At 44.1% G+C, this 21,914-nt stretch overlaps 1 protein-coding gene across 3 annotated transcripts; it reads left to right on the top strand.

The window, feature by feature from the left end:
• Positions 1-1,674: 1,674 nt before the first annotated feature.
• On the top strand, positions 1,675-20,673 carry lhfpl4b (LHFPL tetraspan subfamily member 4b). Of its 3 annotated transcripts, none has more exons than XM_064922035.1 (6): positions 1,675-1,978; positions 12,928-13,151; positions 14,823-15,027; positions 15,642-15,869; positions 18,323-18,386; positions 19,687-20,673. In XM_064922035.1, exons 2-5 carry the CDS (start codon positions 12,933-12,935, stop codon positions 18,346-18,348), a joined length of 678 nt encoding a protein of 225 aa, XP_064778107.1. In that variant the 5' UTR covers positions 1,675-1,978; positions 12,928-12,932; the 3' UTR covers positions 18,349-18,386; positions 19,687-20,673. The 3 variants fall into 3 exon arrangements, with proteins under 3 accessions (XP_064778107.1, XP_064778106.1, XP_064778105.1); XM_064922034.1 differs by having other exon boundaries at positions 19,414-20,673; XM_064922033.1 differs by having other exon boundaries at positions 19,306-20,673.
• The last annotated feature ends 1,241 nt before the right edge of the window (positions 20,674-21,914 follow it).

Raw genomic sequence — 21,914 nt, 5'->3', positions numbered from 1 at the left:
TCCATCTCATCTCTCCTCCCTCCCTCCTTCTCATCTCTCCTCCATCTCATCTCTCCTCCCTCCCTCCATCTCATCTCTCCTCCCTCCCTCCTTCTCATCTCTCCTCCATCTCATCTCTCCTCCATCTTATCTCTCCTCCCTCCCTCCATCTCATCTCTCCTCCCTCCCTCCCTCCTTCTCATCTCTCCTCCATCTCATCTCTCCTCCCTCCCTCCATCTCATCTCTCCTCCCTCCCTCCATCTCATCACTCCTCCCTCCCTCCATCTCATCTCCCCTCCCTCCATCTCATCGCTCCTCCCTCCCTCCCTCCATCTCATCTCTCCTCCCTCCCTCCTTCTCATCTCTCCTCCCTCCCTCCTTCTCATCTCTCCTCAATCTCATCTCTCCTCCCTCCCTCCATCTCATCTCTCCTCCCTCCCTCCATCTCATCTCTCCTCCCTCCCACCATCTCATCGCTCCTCCCTCCCTCCATCTCATCTTTCCTCCCTCCATCTCATCTCTGCTTCCTCCTCCCTCCATCTCATCTCTGCTTCCTTCTCCCACCATCTCATCTCTCCTCCCCCCCCCCCACACACACACATCACACACCCACTCACAGTGCTGGTTCAAGGTTGACGAAGTTGTCATTTTTGACAACATATATCAAGGTAAAGAGGAGACAGTCTGTGCTACTTCTCCCTGTGTGGTAACCAGGGACAGACCTGAATCCTAATCAGAATTCTGTCCTCAGGGCCGGCTCATCCAAGGTCACAGCAGTGCGTGTGTGTCATCACAGTGTGTGATCGATGATCCATCACAGGACAGTTAACCACTCTCGCTCTTCAGCCAAAAGATGGACAGAATAATGAAGAAATTAAGGAGTGTTGTATACTCTCAACACAGTGATTTACACACATAAATCGCTCATCTTTTTTTTCAAATCTAATGTCTCCCTTCCTTTCTCCTGGTTCTGTATCTAAGAAGACAGGGAAAAATCACATTTTCTACTTCTAGCTCCCTCTGCCTCTCTCCTCTGCCTCTCTCCTCTGCCTCTCTCCTCTGTCTCTCTCCTATGTCTCTCTGCTATGTCTCTCTCCTCTGTCTGCCTCCTCTGTCTGTCTATCTGTCTCTCCTCTGACTGTCTCCTCTGTCTGCCTCCTCTGTCTGTCTATCTGTCTCTCCTCTGTCTGCCTCTTCTGTCTGTCTCTCTGACTCTCCTCTGACTGTCTCCTCTGTCTGCCTCCTCTGTCTGTCGCTCTGCCTCTCCTCTGTCTCTCTCCTCTGTCTCTCTCCTCTGTCTCTCTCCTCTGTCTGCCTCCTCTGTCTGTCTATCTGTCTCTCCTCTGACTGTATCCTCTGTCTGCCTCCTCTGTCTGTCTCTCTGCCTCTCCTCTGTCTCTCTCCTCTGTCTCTCTCCTCTGTCTGCCTCCTCTGTCTGTCTCTATGTCTCTCCTCTGACTGTCTCCTCTGTCTGCCTCCTCTGTCTGTCTCTCTGCCTCTCCTCTGTCTCTCTGTGGTCATTCTGTTTCAGTGCTCATTGCTGCAGCATTCTGTAATAGAGGAAACCCATCCCCCAACAGAACCACTATGACACACTCTCAATGCCTCTCCCTCCCACTCACTTTTACCCACCCCCCCCCCCCTTCCCAACCTTCCATCCTGTCCTGCCTCTCTCAGCCTCTCTAGCTCTCCCTCCTTTCCAGTCTGTGTCTAACCCCCCTCCCCTCCCTGCTCTCCTCTTTCCGTTTGTGACGGAGATAATCTCTCCGTGATGCTGATGGTTTGGGCCTGTGCATGATGTTGTTCATCCAGCCTCCATCATTCCACGGAGAGAAACAGAGAGTCTCGCTTTTCAAATGGTCTATTTCTCCATCACTCCCTCGTTCGTTCGGGACCAGATCCTCTCGGCATTCGTAATCTAAATCTGGTCTGATTTCTGGTTGGTCGATCTACATTAAGGGGACGGAACCACAGCAGTCTGCTGCTAGCAGCGGAAAGGTGAACCATCTATAGATTCTTACATATGTTTGCATGCTGTGACATTGTTTGCGTTGCATAGCTTTTTTCAAACCATTGATAGATGCTTTTAATATTTTCTTTCCGTTAGATAGAGGTAATTTTTTGAACATGAGATTATGCATTGTATCTTTGTGTAGAAACCCTTCATACACCGCTGTGGTCCATCTGTCTGTCTGTATGATTCATGTCTGTCTGTCTGTCTGTCTGTCTGTCTGTCTGTCTGTATGTCTGTCTGTCTGTCTCTGTACTGTCTGTCTCTGTACTGTCTGTCTCTGTACTGTCTGTCTGTCTTTGTGTCTCTGTACTGTGTGTGTGTGTCTCTGGTCTGTCTGTCTGTCTGTCTGTCTGTCTGTCTGTCTGTCTGTCTGTCTGTCTGTCTCTGTGTGTCTCTGTGTCTGTCTGTCTGTCTGTCTGTCTGTCTGTCTGTCTGTCTGTCTGTCTGTCTGTCTCTGTGTGTTTCTCTGTGTCTCTGTTTCTCTGTGTGTCTGTGTCTCTGTGTCTCTGTGTGTCTCTGTACTGTCTGTCTGTCTGTCTGTCTGTCTGTCTGTCTGTCTGTCTGTCTGTCTGTCTGTCTGTCTGTCTGTCTCTGTGTGTCTCTGTGTCTCTGTCTGTCTGTCTGTCTGTCTCTGTGTGTTTCTCTGTGTCTCTGTGTCTCTGTTTCTCTGTGTCTCTGTGTCTCTGTGTCTCTGTGTCTCTGTGTGTCTATGTACTGTCTGTCTGTCTGTCTGTCTGTCTGTCTGTCTGTACTGTGTGTCTCAGTGTCTCTGTGTGTCTCTGTACTGTCTGTCTGTCTGTCTGTCTGTACTGTGTGTCTGTGTCTCTGTGTCTCTGTGTCTCTGTGTGTCTCTGTACTGTCTGTCTGTCTGTACTGTGTGTCTCTGTGTCTCTGTGTGTTTCTCTGTATCTCTGTGTCTCTGTTTCTCAGTGTGTCTGTCTCTGTGTCTCTGTGTGTCTATTTACTGTCTGTCTGTCTGTCTGTCTGTCTGTCTGTCTGTCTGTCTGTCTGTCTGTCTGTCTGTACTGTGTGTCTCTGTGTCTCTGTGTCTCTGTGTGTCTCTGTACTGTGTGTCTCTGTGTCTCTGTGTCTCTGTGTGTCTGTGTCTCTGTGTCTCTGTGTGTCTCTGTGTGTCTCTGTACTGTCTGTCTGTCTGTACTGTGTGTCTCTGTGTGTCTCTGTGTCTTTGTGTGTTTCTCTGTGTCTCTGTGTCTCTGTTTCTCTGTGTGTCTGTGTCTCTGTGTCTCTGTGTGTCTATGTACTGTCTGTCTGTCTGTCTGTCTGTCTGTCTGTCTGTCTGTCTGTCTGTCTGTCTGTCTGTCTGTCTGTCTGTCTGTCTGTACTGTGTGTCTCTGTGTCTCTGTGTGTCTCTGTACTGTCTGTCTGTACTGTGTGTCTCTGTGTCTCTGTGTCTCTGTGTGTCTGTGTCTCTGTGTCTCTGTGTGTCTCTGTGTGTCTCTGTACTGTCTGTCTGTCTGTACTGTGTGTCTCTGTGTCTTTGTGTGTTTCTCTGTGTCTCTGTGTCTCTGTTTCTCTGTGTCTGTGTGTCTCTGTTTCTCTGTGTGTCTGTGTCTCTGTGTCTCTGTGTGTCTATGTACTGTCTGTCTGTCTGTCTGTCTGTCTGTCTGTCTGTACTGTGTGTCTCTGTGTCTCTGTGTGTCTCTGTACTGTCTGTCTGTACTGTGTGTCTCTGTGTCTCTGTGTCTCTGTGTCTCTGTGTGTCTCTGTACTGTCTGTCTGTCTGTACTGTGTGTCTCTGTGTGTCTCTGTGTCTTTGTGTGTTTCTCTGTGTCTCTGTGTCTCTGTTTCTCTGTGTCTGTGTGTCTCTGTTTCTCTGTGTGTCTGTGTCTCTGTGTCTCTGTGTGTCTATGTACTGTCTGTCTGTCTGTCTGTCTGTCTGTGTGTTTCTGTGTGCCTCTGTACTGTCTGTCTGTCTCTCTCTGTACATTATGTCATATATATATCAGATACATACAGAACCTTCAGAAAGTATTCAGACCCTTGGATTTTTTCCACATTTTGTTGTTTGATCTTGAATTTAAAATTGTTTCGATTTAGAATTGTTTTGTCACTGGCCTCCTTCACACAATACCCCATAATGTGAAATTGGAATGATGTTTTTCGAAATGTTTACAAATGAATTAAAAACTGAAATGTCTTGTCAATAAGTATTCAACTCCTTTGCTATGGCAACATTTACCTGGGGAAAACTCAGCAAATAGCACTGCTTGGTGATGTGAAAAGTCATAGTCAAATCGATCAATAATATAATAATAATTGCAGCAAAAATGTTTATCATTCATTTACAACCTGTAGAAACTATGAGTATAGAAAGGTTCGGAACTTTTGTGAAACATCCCAGCACAGTTGAAAAGTATATGGCAAATAGAAGTCCAATAGGGATGTTAAGAGATGGGAGGGGTTGAATAGAGCTGGGACTGGATGGTGTTAAGAGATAGATGGGAGGGGTTGAATAGAGTTGGGACTGGATGGTGTTAAGAGATAGATGGGAGGGGTTGAGGGGAGCTGAAGGATGGGACTGAATGGTGGTCAGAGATAGATGGGAGGGGTTGAGGATAGCTGAAGGATGGGACTGGATGGTGGTCAGAGATAGATGGGAGGGGTTGAGGGGAGCTGAAGGATGGGACTGGATGGTGATCTGAGATAGATGGGAGGGGTTGAGGGGAGCTGGATGGTGGTCAGAGATAGATGGGAGGGGTTGAGGGGAGCTGAAGGATGGGAATGGATGGTGGTCAGAGATAGATGGAAGGGTTTGAGGGGAGCTGAAGGATGGGACTGAATGGTGGTCAGAGATAGATGGGAGGGGTTGAGGATAGCTGAAGGATGGGACTGGATGGTGGTCAGAGATAGATGGGAGGGGTTGAGGGGAGCTGAAGGATGGGACTGGATGGTGATCTGAGATAGATGGGAGGGGTTGAGGGGAGCTGGATGGTGGTCAGAGATAGATGGGAGGGGTTGAGGGGAGCTGGATGGTGGTCAGAGATAGATGGGAGGGGTTGAGGGGAGCTGAAGGATGGGAATGGATGGTGATCTGAGATAGATGGGAGAGGTTGAGGGGAGCTGAAGGATGGGAATGGATGGTGGTCAGAGACAGATGGGAGGGGTTGAGGGGAGCTGAAGGATGGGAATGGATGGTGGTCAGAGATAGATGGGAGGGGTTGAGGGTAGCTGAAGGATGGGACTGGATGGTGGTCAGAGATAGATGGGAGAGGTTGAGGGTAGCTGAAGGATGGGACTGGATGGTGGTCAGAGATAGATGGGAGGGGTTGAGGGGAGCTGGATGGTGGTCAGAGATAGATGGGAGGGGTTGAGGGTAGCTGAAGGATGGGACTGGATGGTGGTCAGAGACAGATGGGAGGGGTTGAGGGGAGCTGAAGGATGGGACTGGATGGTGATCTGAGATAGATGGGAGGGGTTGAGGGGAGCTGAAGGATGGGAATGGATGGTGGTCAGAGATAGATGGGAGGGGTTGAGGGTAGCTGAAGGATGGGACTGGATGGTGGTCAGAGATAGATGTGAGGGGTTGAGGGTAGCTGAAGGATGGGACTGGATGGTGGTCAGAGATAGATGGGAGGGGTTGAGGGGAGCTGAAGGATGGGACTGGATGGTGGTCAGAGATAGATGGGAGGGGTTGAGGGGAGCTGGGACTGGATGGTGGTCAGAGATAGATGGGAGGGGTTGAGGGGAGCTGAAGGATGGGAATGGATGGTGGTCAGAGATAGATGGGAGGGGTTGAGGGTAGCTGAAGGATGGGACTGGATGGTGGTCAGAGATAGATGGGAGGGGTTGAGGGGAGCTGAAGGATGGGACTGGATGGTGGTCAGAGATAGATGGGAGGGGTTGAGGGTAGCTGAAGGATGGGACTGGATGGTGGTCAGAGATAGATGGGAGGGGTTGAGGGGAGCTGAAGGATGGGACTGGATGGTGGTCAGAGACAGATGGGGGGGGTTGAGGGTAGCTGAAGAATGGGACTGGATGGTGGTCAGAGATAGATGGAAGGGGTTGAGGGGAGCTGAAGGATGGGACTGGATGGTGTTAAGAGATAGATGGGAGGGTTTGAGTGTAGCTGAAGGATGGGACTGGAGGGTGTTAAGAGAGAGATGGGAGGGGTTGAGGGGAGCTGAAGGATGGGACTGGATGGTTGTCAGAGACAGATGGGGGGGTTGAGGGTAGCTGAAGGATGGGACTGGATGGTGTTAAGAGATAGATGGGAGGGGTTGAGGGGAGCTGAAGGATGGGACTGGATGGTGTTAAGAGATAGATGGGAGGGGTTGAGGGTAGCTTAAGGATGGGACTGGATGGTGGTCAGAGATAGATGGGAGGGGTTGAGGGGAGCTGAAGGATGGGACTGGATGGTGGTCAGAGACAGATGGGAGGGGTTGAGGGGAGCTGAAGGATGGGACTGGATGGTGTTCAGAGATAGATGGGAGGGGTTGAGGGGAGCTGAAGGATGGGACTGGATGGTGGTCAGAGACAGATGGGAGGGGTTAAGGGTAGCTGAAGGATGGGACTGGATGGTGGTCAGAGATAGATGGGAGAGGTTGAGGGGAGCTGAAGGAATGGACTGGATGGTGTTCAGAGACAGATGGGAGGGGTTGAGGGTAGCTGAAGGATGGGACTGGATGGTGGTCAGAGATAGATGGGAGGGGTTGAGGGGAGCTGGATGGTGGTCAGAGATAGATGGGAGGGGTTGAGGGTAGCTGAAGGATGGGACTGGATGGTGGTCAGAGATAGATGGGAGGGGTTGAGGGGAGCTGAAGGATGGGACTGGATGGTGGTCAGAGATAGATGGGAGGGGTTGAGGGGAGCTGAAGGATGGGACTGGATGATGGTCAGAGACAGATGGGAGGGGTTGAGGGTAGCTGAAGAATGGGACTGGATGGTGGTCAGAGATAGATGGGAGGGGTTGAGGGGAGCTGAAGGATGGGACTGGATGGTGGTCAGAGATAGATGGGAGGGGTTGAGGGGAGCTGGATGGTGGTCAGAGATAGATGGGAGGGGTTGAGGGGAGCTGGATGGTGGTCAGAGATAGATGGGAGAGGTTGAGGGGAGCTGAAGGATGGGACTGGATGGTGGTCAGAGATAGATGGGAGGGGTTGAGGGGAGCTGGATGGTGGTCAGAGATAGATGGGAGGGGTTGAGGGGAGCTGAAGGATGGGACTGGATGGTGATCTGAGACAGATGGGAGGGGTTGAGGGGAGCTGAAGGATGGGACTGGATGGTGGTCAGAGATAGATGGGAGGGGTTGAGGGGAGCTGAAGGATGGGACTGGATGGTGTTAAGAGACAGATGGGAGGGGTTGAGGGGAGCTGGATGGTGGTCAGAGATAGATGGGAGGGGTTGAGGGTAGCTGAAGGATGGGACTGGATGGTGGTCAGAGATAGATGGGAGGGGTTGAGGGGAGCTGAAGGATGGCACTGGATGGTGGTCAGAGATAGATGGGAGGGGTTGAGGGTAGCTGAAGGATGGCACTGGATGGTGGTCAGAGATAGATGGGAGGGGTTGAGGGGAGCTGAAGGATGGGACTGGATGTTGGTCAGAGATAGATGGGAGGGGTTGAGGGGAGCTGAAGGATGGGACTGGATGGTGGTCAGAGATAGATGGGAGGGGTTGAGGGGAGCTGAAGGATGGGACTGGATGGTGGTCAGAGATAGATGGGAGGGGTTGAGGGGAGCTGAAGAATGGGACTGGATGGTGGTCAGAGATAGATGGGAGGGGTTGAGGGGAGCTGAAGGATGGGACTGGATGGTGGTCAGAGATAGATGGGAGGGGTTGAGGGGAGCTGAAGGATGGGACTGGATGGTGGTCAGAGATAGATGGGAGGGGTTGAGGGGAGCTGAAGGATGGGACTGGATGGTGGTCAGAGATAGATGGGAGGGGTTGAGGGGAGCTGAATGATGGGACTGGATGGTGGTCAGAGACAGATGGGAGGGGTTGAGGGGAGCTGAAGGATGGGACTGGATGGTGGTCAGAGATAGATGGGAGGGGTTGAGGGGAGCTGAAGAATGGGACTGGATGGTGGTCAGAGACAGATGGGGGGGTTGAGGGGAGCTGAAGGATGGGACTGGATGGTGGTCAGAGACAGATGGGAGGGGTTGAGGGGAGCTGAAGGATGGGACTGGATGGTGATCAGAGACAGATGGGAGGGGTTGAGGGGAGCTGAAGGATGGGACTGGATGGTGATCAGAGACAGATGGGAGGGGTTGAGGGGAGCTGAAGGATGGGACTGGATGGTGGTCAGAGATAGATGGGAGGGGTTGAGGGGAGCTGAAGGATGGGACTGGATGTTGGTCAGAGATAGATGGGAGGGGTTGAGGGGAGCTGAAGGATGGGACTGGATGGTGATCAGAGACAGATGGGAGGGGTTGAGGGGAGCTGAAGGATGGGACTGGATGGTGATCAGAGACAGATGGGAGGGGTTGAGGGGAGCTGAAGGATGGGACTGGATGGTGATCAGAGACAGATGGGAGGGGTTGAGGGGAGCTGAAGGATGGGACTGGATGGTGGTCAGAGATAGATGGGAGGGGTTGAGGGGAGCTGAAGGATGGGATTAAAAACAAACAAAAGATAAATATTGGAAATACATTGTCTGTTAAAATGTATATAGTATGTACTATAAATGTGATGTTAAAGTTATTTTATTTTGAGTACATTTTTACAACCATTAAAAATATATATTTAAAAAATGTGCTTTGTCATTTATGGGGTATTGTGTGTCGATTGATTTAGAAACAGTTTTTGTAATCCGTTTTAGAGTAAGGATGTAACATAACAAAATATGGTTAAAACCAGGAGGATCTGAATTCTTTCAGAATGCACAAACAGGAAGTAGAAGCCTAAGTGTCCATTAGTTTACTCTAATTCGAGGAAGGGTGGTAGGGTTAGGAGGAACATACTAAAGGAAATAAGTCTAAATAAGTTCAGGAGTAAAAATGTGCTTAACAAGTCACATAATAAGTCTCATTCACTCTGTGTGTAATAATAGTGTTTAACATGATTTTTAAATGACTACCTCATCTCTGTACCCCCACACATACAATTATCTGTAGGATCCCTCAGTCGAAGCAGTGAATTTCAAACACAAATTCAACCACAAAGACCAGGGAGGTTTTCCAATGTCTCGCTAAGAAGGGCACCTATTGGTAGATGGGTAAAAACAAAAACAGACATTGAATATCCCCGTTGAGCATGGTGAAATTATTAATTACACTTTGGATGGGATATCAACACAACCAGTCACTATAAAGATACAGGTGTCCTTCCTAACTCATTTGCCAGAGAGGAAGGAAACTGCTCAGGGATTTCACCATGAGACCAATGTTGACTTTAAAACTGTTATGGAGTTTTTTTTAATTTCTTTATTTAACCAGGTAGGCTAGTTGAGAACACCTTTATTTAACCAGGTAGGCTAGTTGAGAACACCTTTATTTAACCAGGTAGGCTAGTTGAGAACACCTTTATTTAACCAGGTAGGCTAGTTGAGAACACCTTTATTTATCCAGGCTAGTTGAGAACACCTTTATTTAACCAGGTAGGCTAGTTGAGAATACCTTTATTTAACCAGGTAGGCTAGTTGAGAACACCTTTATTTAAACAGGTAGGCTAGTTGAGAACACCTTTATTAAACCAGGTAGGCTAGTTGAGAACACCTTTATTTAACCAGGTAGGCTAGTTGAGAACACCTTTATTTAACCAGGCTAGTTGAGAACACCTTTATTTAACCAGGTAGGCTAGTTGAGAATACCTTTATTTAACCAGGTAGGCTAGTTGAGAACACCTTTATTTAAACAGGTAGGCTAGTTGAGAACACCTTTATTAAACCAGGTAGGCTAGTTGAGAACACCTTTATTTAACCAGGCAGGCTAGTTGAGAACACCTTTATTTAACCAGGTAGACTAGTTGAGAACACCTTTATTTAACCAGGCTAGTTGAGAACACCTTTATTTAACCAGGTAAGGCTAGTTGAGAACACCTTTATTTTACCAGGTAAGGCTAGTTGAGAACACCTTTATTTAACCAGGTAGGCTAGTTGAGAACACCTTTATTTAACCAGGTAGGCTAGTTGAGAACACCTTTATTTAACCAGGTAGGCCAGTTGAGAACACCTTTATTTAACCAGGTAGGCCAGTTGAGAACACCTTTATTTAACCATGTAGGCTAGTTGAGAACAAGTTCTCATTTACAACTGCGACCTGGACAAGAAAAAGCTAAGCAGAGTTACACATGTAATAAACAAACAAACATACAATAATACAGTAGAACATTCTATATACAGCATGTGCAAATGAGGTAGGATAAGAGAGGTAAGGCAATACATAGGCCATAGTGGAGAAGTAATTACAATATAGCAATTAAACACTGGAGGGATAGATGTGCAGAAGATGATGTGCAAGTAGAGATACTGTGGTGCAAAGGAGCAAGATAAATAAATAAATTCAGTATGGGGATGAGGTAGATTGGATGGGCTATTTACAGATGAGCTATTTACAGGTGCAGTGAGCTGTGAGCTGCTCTGACAGCTGGTGCTTAAAGCTAGTGAGGGAGGTAAGAGTCTCCAGCTTCAGAGATGTTTTTGTTGAATGGCTGTGATAGGAGAAAACTGAGGATGGATCAACAACGTTATAGTTAATCCACAATACTAATCTACATGACAAAAGAAGGAAGCCTGTGCAAAATAAACATATTCCAAAACATGCATCCTGTTTGCAACAAGGCACTAAAGTAATACTGCAACAAATGTGGAAAAGCAAATCACTTTTTGTCCTGAATACAAAGTATTATGTTTGGGGCAAATCAATTACAACACTTTACTTAGTACCACACTGAAACGCTCCGGGTGTCGTGGGTGTGGAGTCAAATGCAGGAGACAGAGAGTTCAATGCTGTGCGTCTTTAATAGCACCAACGCACCACAGGGTGCCCACAATAATTACGTTCCCAAACACAGGGAATCAAAATGTACAACGGAAAAAATCACGACCAGGCACTAACACGTACCTCTACAACAGAGCCGAAGGTTACACTGAAATAATCCCGCACAACAACCAGCCGGGCCGGCTGTGTCATGCATAGGTGTAATAGGTGGCAGGGAAGTCAGGCGCAGGAGAGTCAAACTGAGTGTAAAATGGAGTCTTTTAATAAAGTTCCAAGAGTCTGCTCCATAACACTAAATGTACAAACAAACCAAACATGGGTACGAGGACCCGACGCGCACCTATACAACAATCACACTATACTGACAATAAAACAATCTCTGACAAAGACATGAGGGGAAACAGAGGGTTAAATACACAACAGGTAATGAATGGGATTGAAAACAGGTGTGTGGGAAGACAAGACAAAACCAAAGGAAAATGAAAAAAGGATCAATGATGGCTAGAAGACCGATGACGTCGAACGCCGAGCACCGCCCGAACAAGGAGAGGCAACGACTTCGGCAGAAGTTGTGACAGGCTGTCTAATAAAGACAAACTAATTAAACATAAACAGGTGCTACCACTAAACATACAAGGAGGAGGAGGAAAGACAATCAGTGGCAGCTAATAGGCCGGTGACGACGACCGCCGAGCGCCACCCGCCCGGGAAAGGGAACCACCCTCAGTCGGACTCGTGACACACTCTCTTTATTTTCAAGCGTTGTGGTGGCTGCATAATGTTATGGGTATTCTTGTAATCATTAAGGACTGGGGAGTTTTTCAGGATAATAATGAAATGGAATGGAGTCAAACACAGGCAAAATCCTAGAGGGAAAACCTGGTTCAGTCTGCTTCCCACCAGACACTGGGAGATTAATTCACCTTTCAGCAGGACTGTCACGAATCTCGCCTTTCCCTGCCATGTTGTTGATATTGTTGTTGTTGTTATTGTTGTTGTTATTATTACTGTTGTTGATATTGTTGTTGTTGCTATTGTTGTTGTTGTTATTACTGTTGTTGTTATTGTTGTTGATATTGTTGTTGTTGTTATTGTTGTTATTACCGTTGTTGCTATTGTTGTTGTTGATATTACTGTTGTTGATGTTGTTGTTGTTGTTATTACCGGTGTTGCTATTGTTGTTGTTGTTATTACTGTTGTTTATATTGTTGTTGTTGCTATTGTTGTTATCACTGTTGTTGATATTGTTGTTGTTGTTATTACTGTGGTTGATATTGTTGTTGTTGTTATTACTGTTGTTGATATTGTTGTTGTTGCTATTGTTGTTGTTGTTATTACTGTTGTTGCTATTGTTGTTGTTGCTATTGTTGTTGTTGTTATTACTGCTGTTGCTATTGTTGTTGTTGTTATTACTGTTGTTGATATTGTTGTTGTTGCTATTGTTGTTGTTGCTATTGTTGTTGTTGTTATTACTGTTGTTGATATTGTTGTTGTTGCTATTGTTGTTGTTGTTATTACTGTTGTTGATATTGTTGTTGTTGTTGCTATTGTTGTTATCACTGTTGTTGATATTGTTGTTGTTGTTATTACCGTTGTTGCTATTGTTGTTATTACTGTTGTTGCTATTGTTGTTGTTGCTATTGTTGTTGTTGTTATTACTGTTGTTGCTATTGTTGTTGTTGCTATTGTTGTTGTTGTTATTACTGCTGTTGCTATTGTTGTTGTTGTTATTACTGTTGTTGATATTGTTGTTGTTGCTATTGTTGTTGTTGCTATTGTTGTTGTTGTTATTACTGTTGTTGATATTGTTGTTGTTGCTATTGTTGTTGTTGTTATTACTGTTGTTGATATTGTTGTTGTTGTTGCTATTGTTGTTATCACTGTTGTTGATATTGTTGTTGTTGTTATTACCGTTGTTGCTATTGTTGTTATTACTGTTGTTGCTATTGTTGTTGTTGCTATTGTTGTTGTTGTTATTACTGTTGTTGATATTGTTTCTCCTCCCTGACCACTCCCCCTTTTCCCGTTCACCCCCTCAGTACTTATGGCGATGACCCCCCACACCGCTGAGGTAGCTCGTCTCTACCAGACAGAGTTTATCCGTAGCGCCCGGGCGGTGGGCGTTCTCTGGGCTGTGTGTACCCTCTGCTTCGCCATCATCGAGGTTGTCATTCTAATACAGCCCTCTTGGGTGGGCACCAGAGAGGTTCACTACCAGGGAGGGGGCCCCGTGCCAAAGACTGGTACCCTGGGACTGTTCGAGGTAGGTGTGTCTTATTTAAAAAGGTTTTAAGTCCTCAACTGAGGAAGTGAGTTTAAATTTACTATGGTCCTGACAAAACAACATCAGTTGATAGTGTCTTACATAGAGACATACAGTATTAAAAACCTTTATAATAAGACATTAAAGGGAAAGTTCCTGTAGACTCCCAGTCATTACACTAACGCTAGTTAGCAATGGCTGCGGAGACAACCTTCAACTTCCTTCAAACTGCTGGCATGGTATCCATCCGGGGGCAAACTACCTGCCCTCCAGGACACCTACACCACCCGATGTTACAGGAAGGCCATAAAGATCATCAAGGACAACACCCACCCGAGCCACTGCCTGTTCACCCCATTATCATCCAGAAGGCGAGGTCAGTACAGGTGCATCAAAGCTGGGACCGAGAGACTGAAAAACAGCTTCTATCTCAAGGCCATCAGACTGTTAAACAGCAACCACTAACATTGAGTGGCTGCTGCCAACACACTGACTCAACTCCAGCCACTTTAATAATGGGAATTGATGGGAAATGATGTAAAATATATCACTAGCCACTTTAAACAATGCTACCTAATATAATGTTTACATACCCTACATTATTCATCTCATATGTTCACGTATATACTGTACTCTATCATCTACTGCATCCTTATGTAAGACATGTATCACTAGCCACTTTAACTATGCCACTTTGTTTACATACTCATCTCATATGTATATACTGTACTCGATACCATCTACTGTATCTTGCCTATGCTGCTCTGCACCATCACTCATTCATATATCTTTATGTACATATTCTTTATCCCCTTACATTGTGTATAAGAAATTAGTTTTGGAATTGTCAGTTAGATTACTTGTTGGTTATTACTGCATTGTCGGAACTGGAAGCACAAGCATTTCGCTACATTCGCATTAACATCTGCCAACCATGTGTATGTGACAAATAAAAATTTGATTTGATTTGATTTGATTTTCATCTGACTCAGGGTAGGTAGAAAAAGGGCTTCATTGCCAAAATGTGGCGCTATCCCTTTAAGACTCATACATCTGTGTTTAACTGTAAATATCGTGCTATCCCTTTAAGACTCATATGTCTTTACATTTACATTTACATTTAAGTCATTTGGCAGACGCTCTTATCCAGAGCGACTTACAAATTGTCTGCTTTTAACTATAAATGTTGCGCTATCCCTTTAAGACTCTTACGTCTGCTTTTAACTGTAAATGTCGCGCTATCCCTTTAAGACTCAAACGTCTGCTTTTAACTGTAAATGTCGCGCTATCCCTTTAAGACTCATACGTCTGCTTTTAACTGTAAATGTCGCGCTATCCCTTTAAGACTCTTACGTCTGCTTTTAACTGTAAATGTCGCGCTATCCCTTTAAGACTCAAACGTCTGCTTTTAACTGTAAATGTCGCGCTATCCCTTTAAGACTCAAACGTCTGCTTTTAACTGTAAATGTCGCGCTATCCCTTTAAGACTCAAACGTCTACTTTTAACTATAAATGTTGCGCTATCCCTTTAAGACTCATACGTCTGCTTTTAACAGGTAATAAAGCCTACTTTAAGTAAAGTGTTACAGTAGCACGTATTTTTACTGAAAACGGCATGGACCCCCCCCTCCACACCCACCCAACCCTGATGTAATGCCACTGTGTTTGTAGGTGTGTGTGGAGTCTGATTGGCCGGTTCCAGAGTGTCGTGGCTCACTGAGCACTCTGACCCCTCTCCCAGCCTTCCAGTCCCCTGCTGTGCTGGTTTGCATGTCCCTGACCATGGTCTGGAGCAGTGTCGGCTGCCTCTCCCTCTTCAGATTCTGCAACGCCGCCACCGTCTACAAGATATGCGCTTGGCTGCAGCTTACTGCAGGTACACATTATATCTCTATAAAGAGTTTGACCTTGAGATTGGCCTTGAGATCGGCTTTGAGATTGGCTTTGAGATTGGCCTTGAGATTGGCCTTGAGATCGGCCTTGAGATTGGCCTTGAGATTGACCTTGAGATTGACCTTGAGATTGGCCCTTTAAATAGCTGAACAAATCCTGATTTTGACCACCCAGTGTTGTATTCTGATGTGTATTTATTACATGATAATTTTAAATACATATTTTCTTTGTGGAAATGGATAATAAAGTTTTATTTCTGTGCATGTTTCTCCCTGGCTATAGCCTGGATCCTGACTACACTGTGCTTCTGTCCTCTAAGGGTTCTACCTGGCTATAGCCTGGATCCTGACTACACATGTGTTTTTCGTCCTCTAGGGGTTCTACCTGGCTATGGCCTGGATCCTGACTACACTGTGTTTTCGTCCTCTAAGGGTTCTACCTGGCTATAGCCTGGATCCTGACTACACTGTGTTTTCGTCCTCTAAGGGTTCTGCCTGGTTATAGCCTGGATCCTGACTACACATGTGTTTTTGTCCTCTAGGGGTTCTACCTGGCTATAGCCTGGATCCTGACTACACTGTGTTTTCGTCCTCTAAGGGTTCTGCCTGGCTCTCGCCTGCGTGCTGTTCCCTGACTCGTGGGATTGTGCGGACATGCGGGACCTGTGTGGTGATGGGGTAACCAGTTTCTCCTCCGGAAACTGCTCTGTCCACTGGGCCTTTGTCCTGGCCTTGTTGGGGGTCCTGGATGCTGCCATTCTTGCCACTCTGGCCTTTGTACTGGGCAACCGACAGGACGCTCTGCTACCAGAGGACACCAAGGATGGTGAGAAAAGCACAATATACTACAACACCCATAATGCCTTGTGTAACATATTCTGTTATTGTTATTGACTGTACGCTTGTTTATTTCCATGTGTAACTTGTGTTGTTGTTTGTTTGTGTCACACTGCTTTGCTTTATCTTGACCAAGTTCACAGTCGTAAATGAGACACAACTAGCTTACCTGGATAAATAAAGGTGAAATAAATAAAAAATGTATTTAAAAAAAAATCCTACTCATGTGTCTCGATAGCAAGGACGTTGTGACGTCAAACACATCACATTTCAGAGACGGTGATAATAGTGCCTTCAGAAAGTATTCACACCCCTTGAATGTAATTGCTAAAATATAAAATATACTTAATTATCAAATGTAAAAGTACAAATCATTTCAAATTTCTTATATTAGGCATTAATTTCTTATATTAGGCAAACTAGGCATCATTATCTTATGTTTTTATTTATTTATTGATATCCAGATGTCCAGGGGAACACTCCAACACTCAGACATCATTTACAGATAGCCAGGGGAACACTCCAACACTCAGACATCATTACAGATAGACAGGGGAACACTCCAAAACTCAGACATCATTACAGATAGACAGGGGAACACTCCAACACTCAGACATCATTTACAAACAAAGCATGTGTGTTTAATGAGTCAGCAGAGATGAACAGAGATATTCTCTTGATAAGTGTGTGAATTTGACTATTTTCCTGTCCTGCTAAGCATTCAAAATATTATAAGTACTTTTGGGTGTCAGGAGAAAATGTAAGGAGTACATAATTTTCTTTAGTAAGATATGGAAGTAAAAGTTGTCAAAAATATAAATAGTAAAGTATAGATACCCCCCAAAAAATGACTGAAGTAGTACTTTAAAGTATTTTTACTTAAGTACTTTACACCACTGAATCTACACTGGAGTTTCTTACCAAGACAAACACTAAATGTTCCTGAGTGGCCTAGTTACAGTTTTGACTTAAATCGTCTTTAAAATCTACGGCAAGACTTGAAAAATGACTTTCTAGCAATGATCAACAAGAAATTTGACAGTGCTTGAAGAATTTTTGAAAGAACCATGGGAAAATATTTTACAATCCAGGTCTTCGAGACATTCCCAGACAGACTCACAGTTGAAATCGCCACTCGGGAGTCAATCACCACCTTCCGGAGACACCTGAAACCCCACCTCTTCAAGGAATACCTAGGATAGGATAAGTAATCCTTCTCACCCCCCCTTAATGATTTAGATGCACTATTGTAAGTGGCTGTTCCACTGGATGTCAGAAGGTGAATTCACCAATTTGTAAGTCGCTCTGGATAAGAGCGTCTGCTAAATGACTTAAATGTAAATGTAATGTAAATGTAATATTTTTTATAAATTTGATAGATCTGTATTTCATCTTCAATACATTTGCAAACATTGTGTGTAGATGAGTGAGAGGGGGAAAAAAACGATTTATTCCATTTTGAAATCAAGCTGTAAAATAACAAAATGTGGAATAAGTCAAAAATATGTAGTCAAAATCGACTTCCATTTTCATGGGGTGGGGGGGGGGGGTTGAAGTGTCTGACATATATCTAGGAGGTATAAGAAAGATCAGGATTTCTTTTTCTTTCTTTTTTTACATATTTAACCCCTTATTTTAGTTGACACTAAACTACCTCCATACTTCCATTAATTTGTATGGGTTACCTTCAGATGAAGGTTTAATATCTATATATATGTCCATACTACCATTCATTTGTATGGGTTACCTTCATATGAGTCCCGTAACACTTGTGGGGGACGTAGAGCAAATTCGAGAACACCGTGATGCTTGTGAAAGTCTCCCCTTTTCATAATGAAGTTGTATTTGATTAACGTTTATTGCAAAAGTATGGATTTCAGGAAACAAGGAAAGGCACCCAACTACAGGGGCCAAACAGGTACAAGGTGTGCGTTTCATAAATGACATTTTTTGGGGGTGTATTTGGTGAATCGATGTAGTTGGAGCTACATTCCACAATGCCTGGTCTCGGTTCAACGACGTTGATGACGCTCATCAGAAACTTCCTTCACGGTGGAGCTTTGTCCACCAAACTGATCAGAACATTTTTCTAGGATGTTACGTAGCCTAGTAATTAATTATTTTTCCCTTCACTCGTGTAGTAGCCTAGTAATTAATTATTTTGCTCTTCACTCGGGTAGTAGCCTAGTAATGAATTATTTTACTCTACACTGGCGTAGTAGCCTATTAATTAATTATTTTGCTCTTCACCCGCGTAGTAGCCTAGTAATTAATTATTTTGCTCTTCACCCGCGTAGTAGCCTAGTAATGAATTATTTTACTCTACACTGGCGTAGTAGCCTAGGCTACTCCTTATCTAATGTTGGTTACTAATGATAATGAACAGACACCTGTCCCTTCAGACTGTAACAACACTTTGTGTTTCTTGTCTTCCCTCTACAGTGACAGGGTTTCTGCTGTCTGCTTAGACTGGCTGGTCCCCATTCTGTGTTATATATATATATAGGTGAGGCTTCTCAGTCACTTACTAAGATAGCCCTCCAGTCTGCTCAGCTTTTTATTTGGCTTTCTACATTTGAAGTTGTTTGGATATTGAATTTGGGAGAATTGAATGAAAATGTAATTACTTGACTCACTCTTTCCTCTCTCTCTCTCTCTCTCCCCCCCATATTTATATCTATCCCCTCATTATTTTCATGTCTCTCACTCTTTCCTCTCTCTATCATTATTTTCATATCTCTCACTCTTTCCTCACTCTCGTTATTTTCATATCTCTCACTCTTTCATCACTCTCGTTATTTTCATATCTCTCACTCTTTCCTCACTCTCGTTATTTTCATGTCTCTCACTCTTTCCTCACTCTCGTTATTTTCATGTCTCTCACTCTTTCCTCTCTCTGTCATTATTTTCATGTCTCTCACTCTTTCCTCTCTCTATCATTATTTTCATGTCCCTCACTCTTTCCTCTCTCTATCATTATTTTCATATCTCTCTCTTTCCTCTCTATCATTATTTTCATATCTCTCTCTCTCTTTCCTCTCTCCCATTATTTTCATGTCCCTCACTCTTTCCTCTCTATCATTATTTCCATGTTCCTCACTCTTTCCTCTCTCTCTCTCATTATTTTCATGTCCCTCACTCTTTCCTCTCTCTCTCTCATTATTTTCATGTCCCTCACTTTTTCCTCTCTCTCTCTCATTAATTTCATGTCCCTCACTCTTTCCTCTCTCTCTCTCATTAATTTCATGTCCCTCACTCTTTCCTCTCTCTCTCTCATTAATTTCATGTCCCTCACTCTTTCCTCTCTATCATTAATTTCATGTCCCTCACTCTTTCCTCTCCCTCATTATTTTCATATCTCTCACTTTTTCCTCTCTCTCTCTCATTAATTTCATGTCCCTCACTCTTTCCTCTCACTCATTAAGTTCATGTCCCTCACTATTTCCTCTCTCTCTCTCATTAATTTCCTGTCCCTCACTCTTTCCTCTCTCTCTCTCATTAATTTCATGTCCCTCACTTTTCCCTCTCTCTATCTCATTAATTTCATATCTCTCACTCTTTCCCCTCTCTATCTCACTAATTTCATATCTCTCACTCTTTCCTCTCTCTATATCTCACTAATTTCATATCTCTCACTCTTTCCTCTCTCTCTCATTATTTTCATATCTCTCACTCTTTCCTCTCTCTATCTCATTAATTTCATATCTCTCACTCTTTCCCCTCTCTATCTCATTAATTTCATATCTCTCACTCTTTCCTCTCTCTATCTCATTAATTTCATATCTCTCACTCTTTCCCCTCTCTAGCTCATTAATTTCATATCTCTCACTCTTTCCCCTCTCTATCTTATTCATTTCATATCTCTCACTCTTTCCCCTCTCTATCTCATTCATTTCATATCTCTCACTCTTTCCTCTCTCTCATTAATGTCATGTCCCTCACTCTTTGGGTCCTTACTACGCTGTGTTGTGTTTCCTGTTCTCTTCTGGAACCTTCCCTTTGTTTCCCGTGATGTCCTCCTCTATCCATCTTCATTGGGTCAATAAACACGCTGGAGGAAGAACCCTCTGACTCCTCCCCCTTGGTATTACATCACCATGCATATCCTGGTTACATAATGTCCCTGCATGGAAACGGTCACCTGGCAGCAGAAGACCTGGAGCTGTGTTCTACTCCCTGAGACTGAGGACAATGATCTCCTGGATGTTTTAAACCCTTGAGAGGCTACCGGTGCTGGACTACGAAGGAGGGAAGATGGTGACACCCCGAGATTTAGGACATTAGTGCTGTTACAGTTCATTTATGACGGATTATATACAGATATATTTCTCAATGTTCAGTGTTTTGAGGGACAGTGTTTTGTAGGCGTGTAGGAATGATGTTTTTAATGTTGTTTGTCCCCTTTAATATGAGAGAATATTTTTGCCTTATTTCCATATCCCCCGCCTGAGGGAGGCGAGATGTGATGAGGATGCTTGAGAAAAGCTTTCTTGTAGAGTGTTCTTGTCTTAGAAAAATTCCATGAACTTTATAGAATAGTATATCCTTCTTTTTTTTCGGTGTAAATAAAAAAAAAATTGTATTAAATACCTTTTTGTTTATACTAACCCTGATATTGAGTAATTTGTCAAATTCTGTTATTGTGTGCATGTTTTACTGTAGTGCCATTTCCAGTAAATGTGTGAGATATTGTATTTCTTGGTATTGTGTATTATGTATTGCCTGTACTGGGATTAGAAGGCAACAATCACTCTACGACACAATATTAAAACGTATTCCATCTCAAAACGCAACAGACAGAGAAATCATGTTTTCACATCAAATTTTATTACTGTGATCCACTTTTGTGAAAATATTATGCACCAGATATGTATTTTTGTACAAGATTTTTAACTGCAACATTTGACTAAGCGACGACAACAAACGGCAATCACAGTTTGTCTCCACAAACATACTAAGTTATGAGAAAAACATGGGCGGTACAGTACTGTGTTATCCAGAATACCTTGTGTTTTCATGGGCAGTACAGTACTGTGTTATCCAGAATACCTTGTGTTTTCATGGGCAGTACAGTACTGTGTTATCCAGAATACCTTGTGTTTTCATGGGCAGTACAGTACTGTGTTATCCAGAATACCTTGTGTTTTCATGGGCAGTACAGTACTGTGTTATCCAGAATACCTTGTGTTTTCATGGGCAGTACAGTACTGTGGTATCCAGAATACAGTGTGTTTTTCATGGGCAGTACAGTACTGTGTTATCCAGAATACAGTGTGTTTTTCATAGGCAGTACAGTACTGTTATCTAGTATACAGTGTGTTTTCTATGGGCAGTACAGTACTGTGTTATCCAGAATACAGTGTGTTTTTCTTGGGCAGTACAGTACTGTGTTATCCAGAATACAGTGTGTTTTTCATGGGCAGTACTGTAGTGTGTTATCTAGTATACAGTGGGTTTTCCTTGGGCAGGACAGTAATCCAGTGTGTTTTTCATGGGCAGTACAGTACTGTGTTATCCAGAATACAGTATGTTTTTCATGGGCAGTACTGTAGTGTGTTATCTAGTATACAGTGTGTTTTCCTTGGGCAGGACAGTACTGTGTTATCCAGAATACAGTTGTGTTTTTCATGGGCAGTACAGTACTGTGTTATCCAGAATACAGTGTGTTTTTCATGGGCAGTACAGTACTGTGTTATCCAGAATACCTTGTGTTTGCATGGGCAGTACAGTACTGTGTTATCCAGAATACAGTGTGTTTTTCATGGGCAGTAAAGTAATGTGTTATCCGGAATACAGTGTGTTTTTCATGGGCAGTACAGTACTGTGTTATCTAGTATACAGTGTGTTTTTCATGGGCAGTACAGTACTGTGTTATCCAGAATACAGTGTGTTTTTCATGGGCAGTACAGTACTGTGTTATCCAGAATGCAGTGTGTTTTTCATGGGCAGTACAGTACTGTGTTGTCCAGAATACCTTGTGTTTTCATGGGCAGTACAGTACTGTGTTATCCAGAATACCTTGTGTTTTCATGGG

This window comes from Oncorhynchus masou, chromosome 18, assembly GCF_036934945.1.
Source record: "Oncorhynchus masou masou isolate Uvic2021 chromosome 18, UVic_Omas_1.1, whole genome shotgun sequence".
NCBI lineage: Eukaryota > Metazoa > Chordata > Actinopteri > Salmoniformes > Salmonidae > Oncorhynchus > Oncorhynchus masou.
Note: the sequence above shows the minus strand (reverse complement) of the source record. Positions and strands in the feature narration are given on the sequence as shown.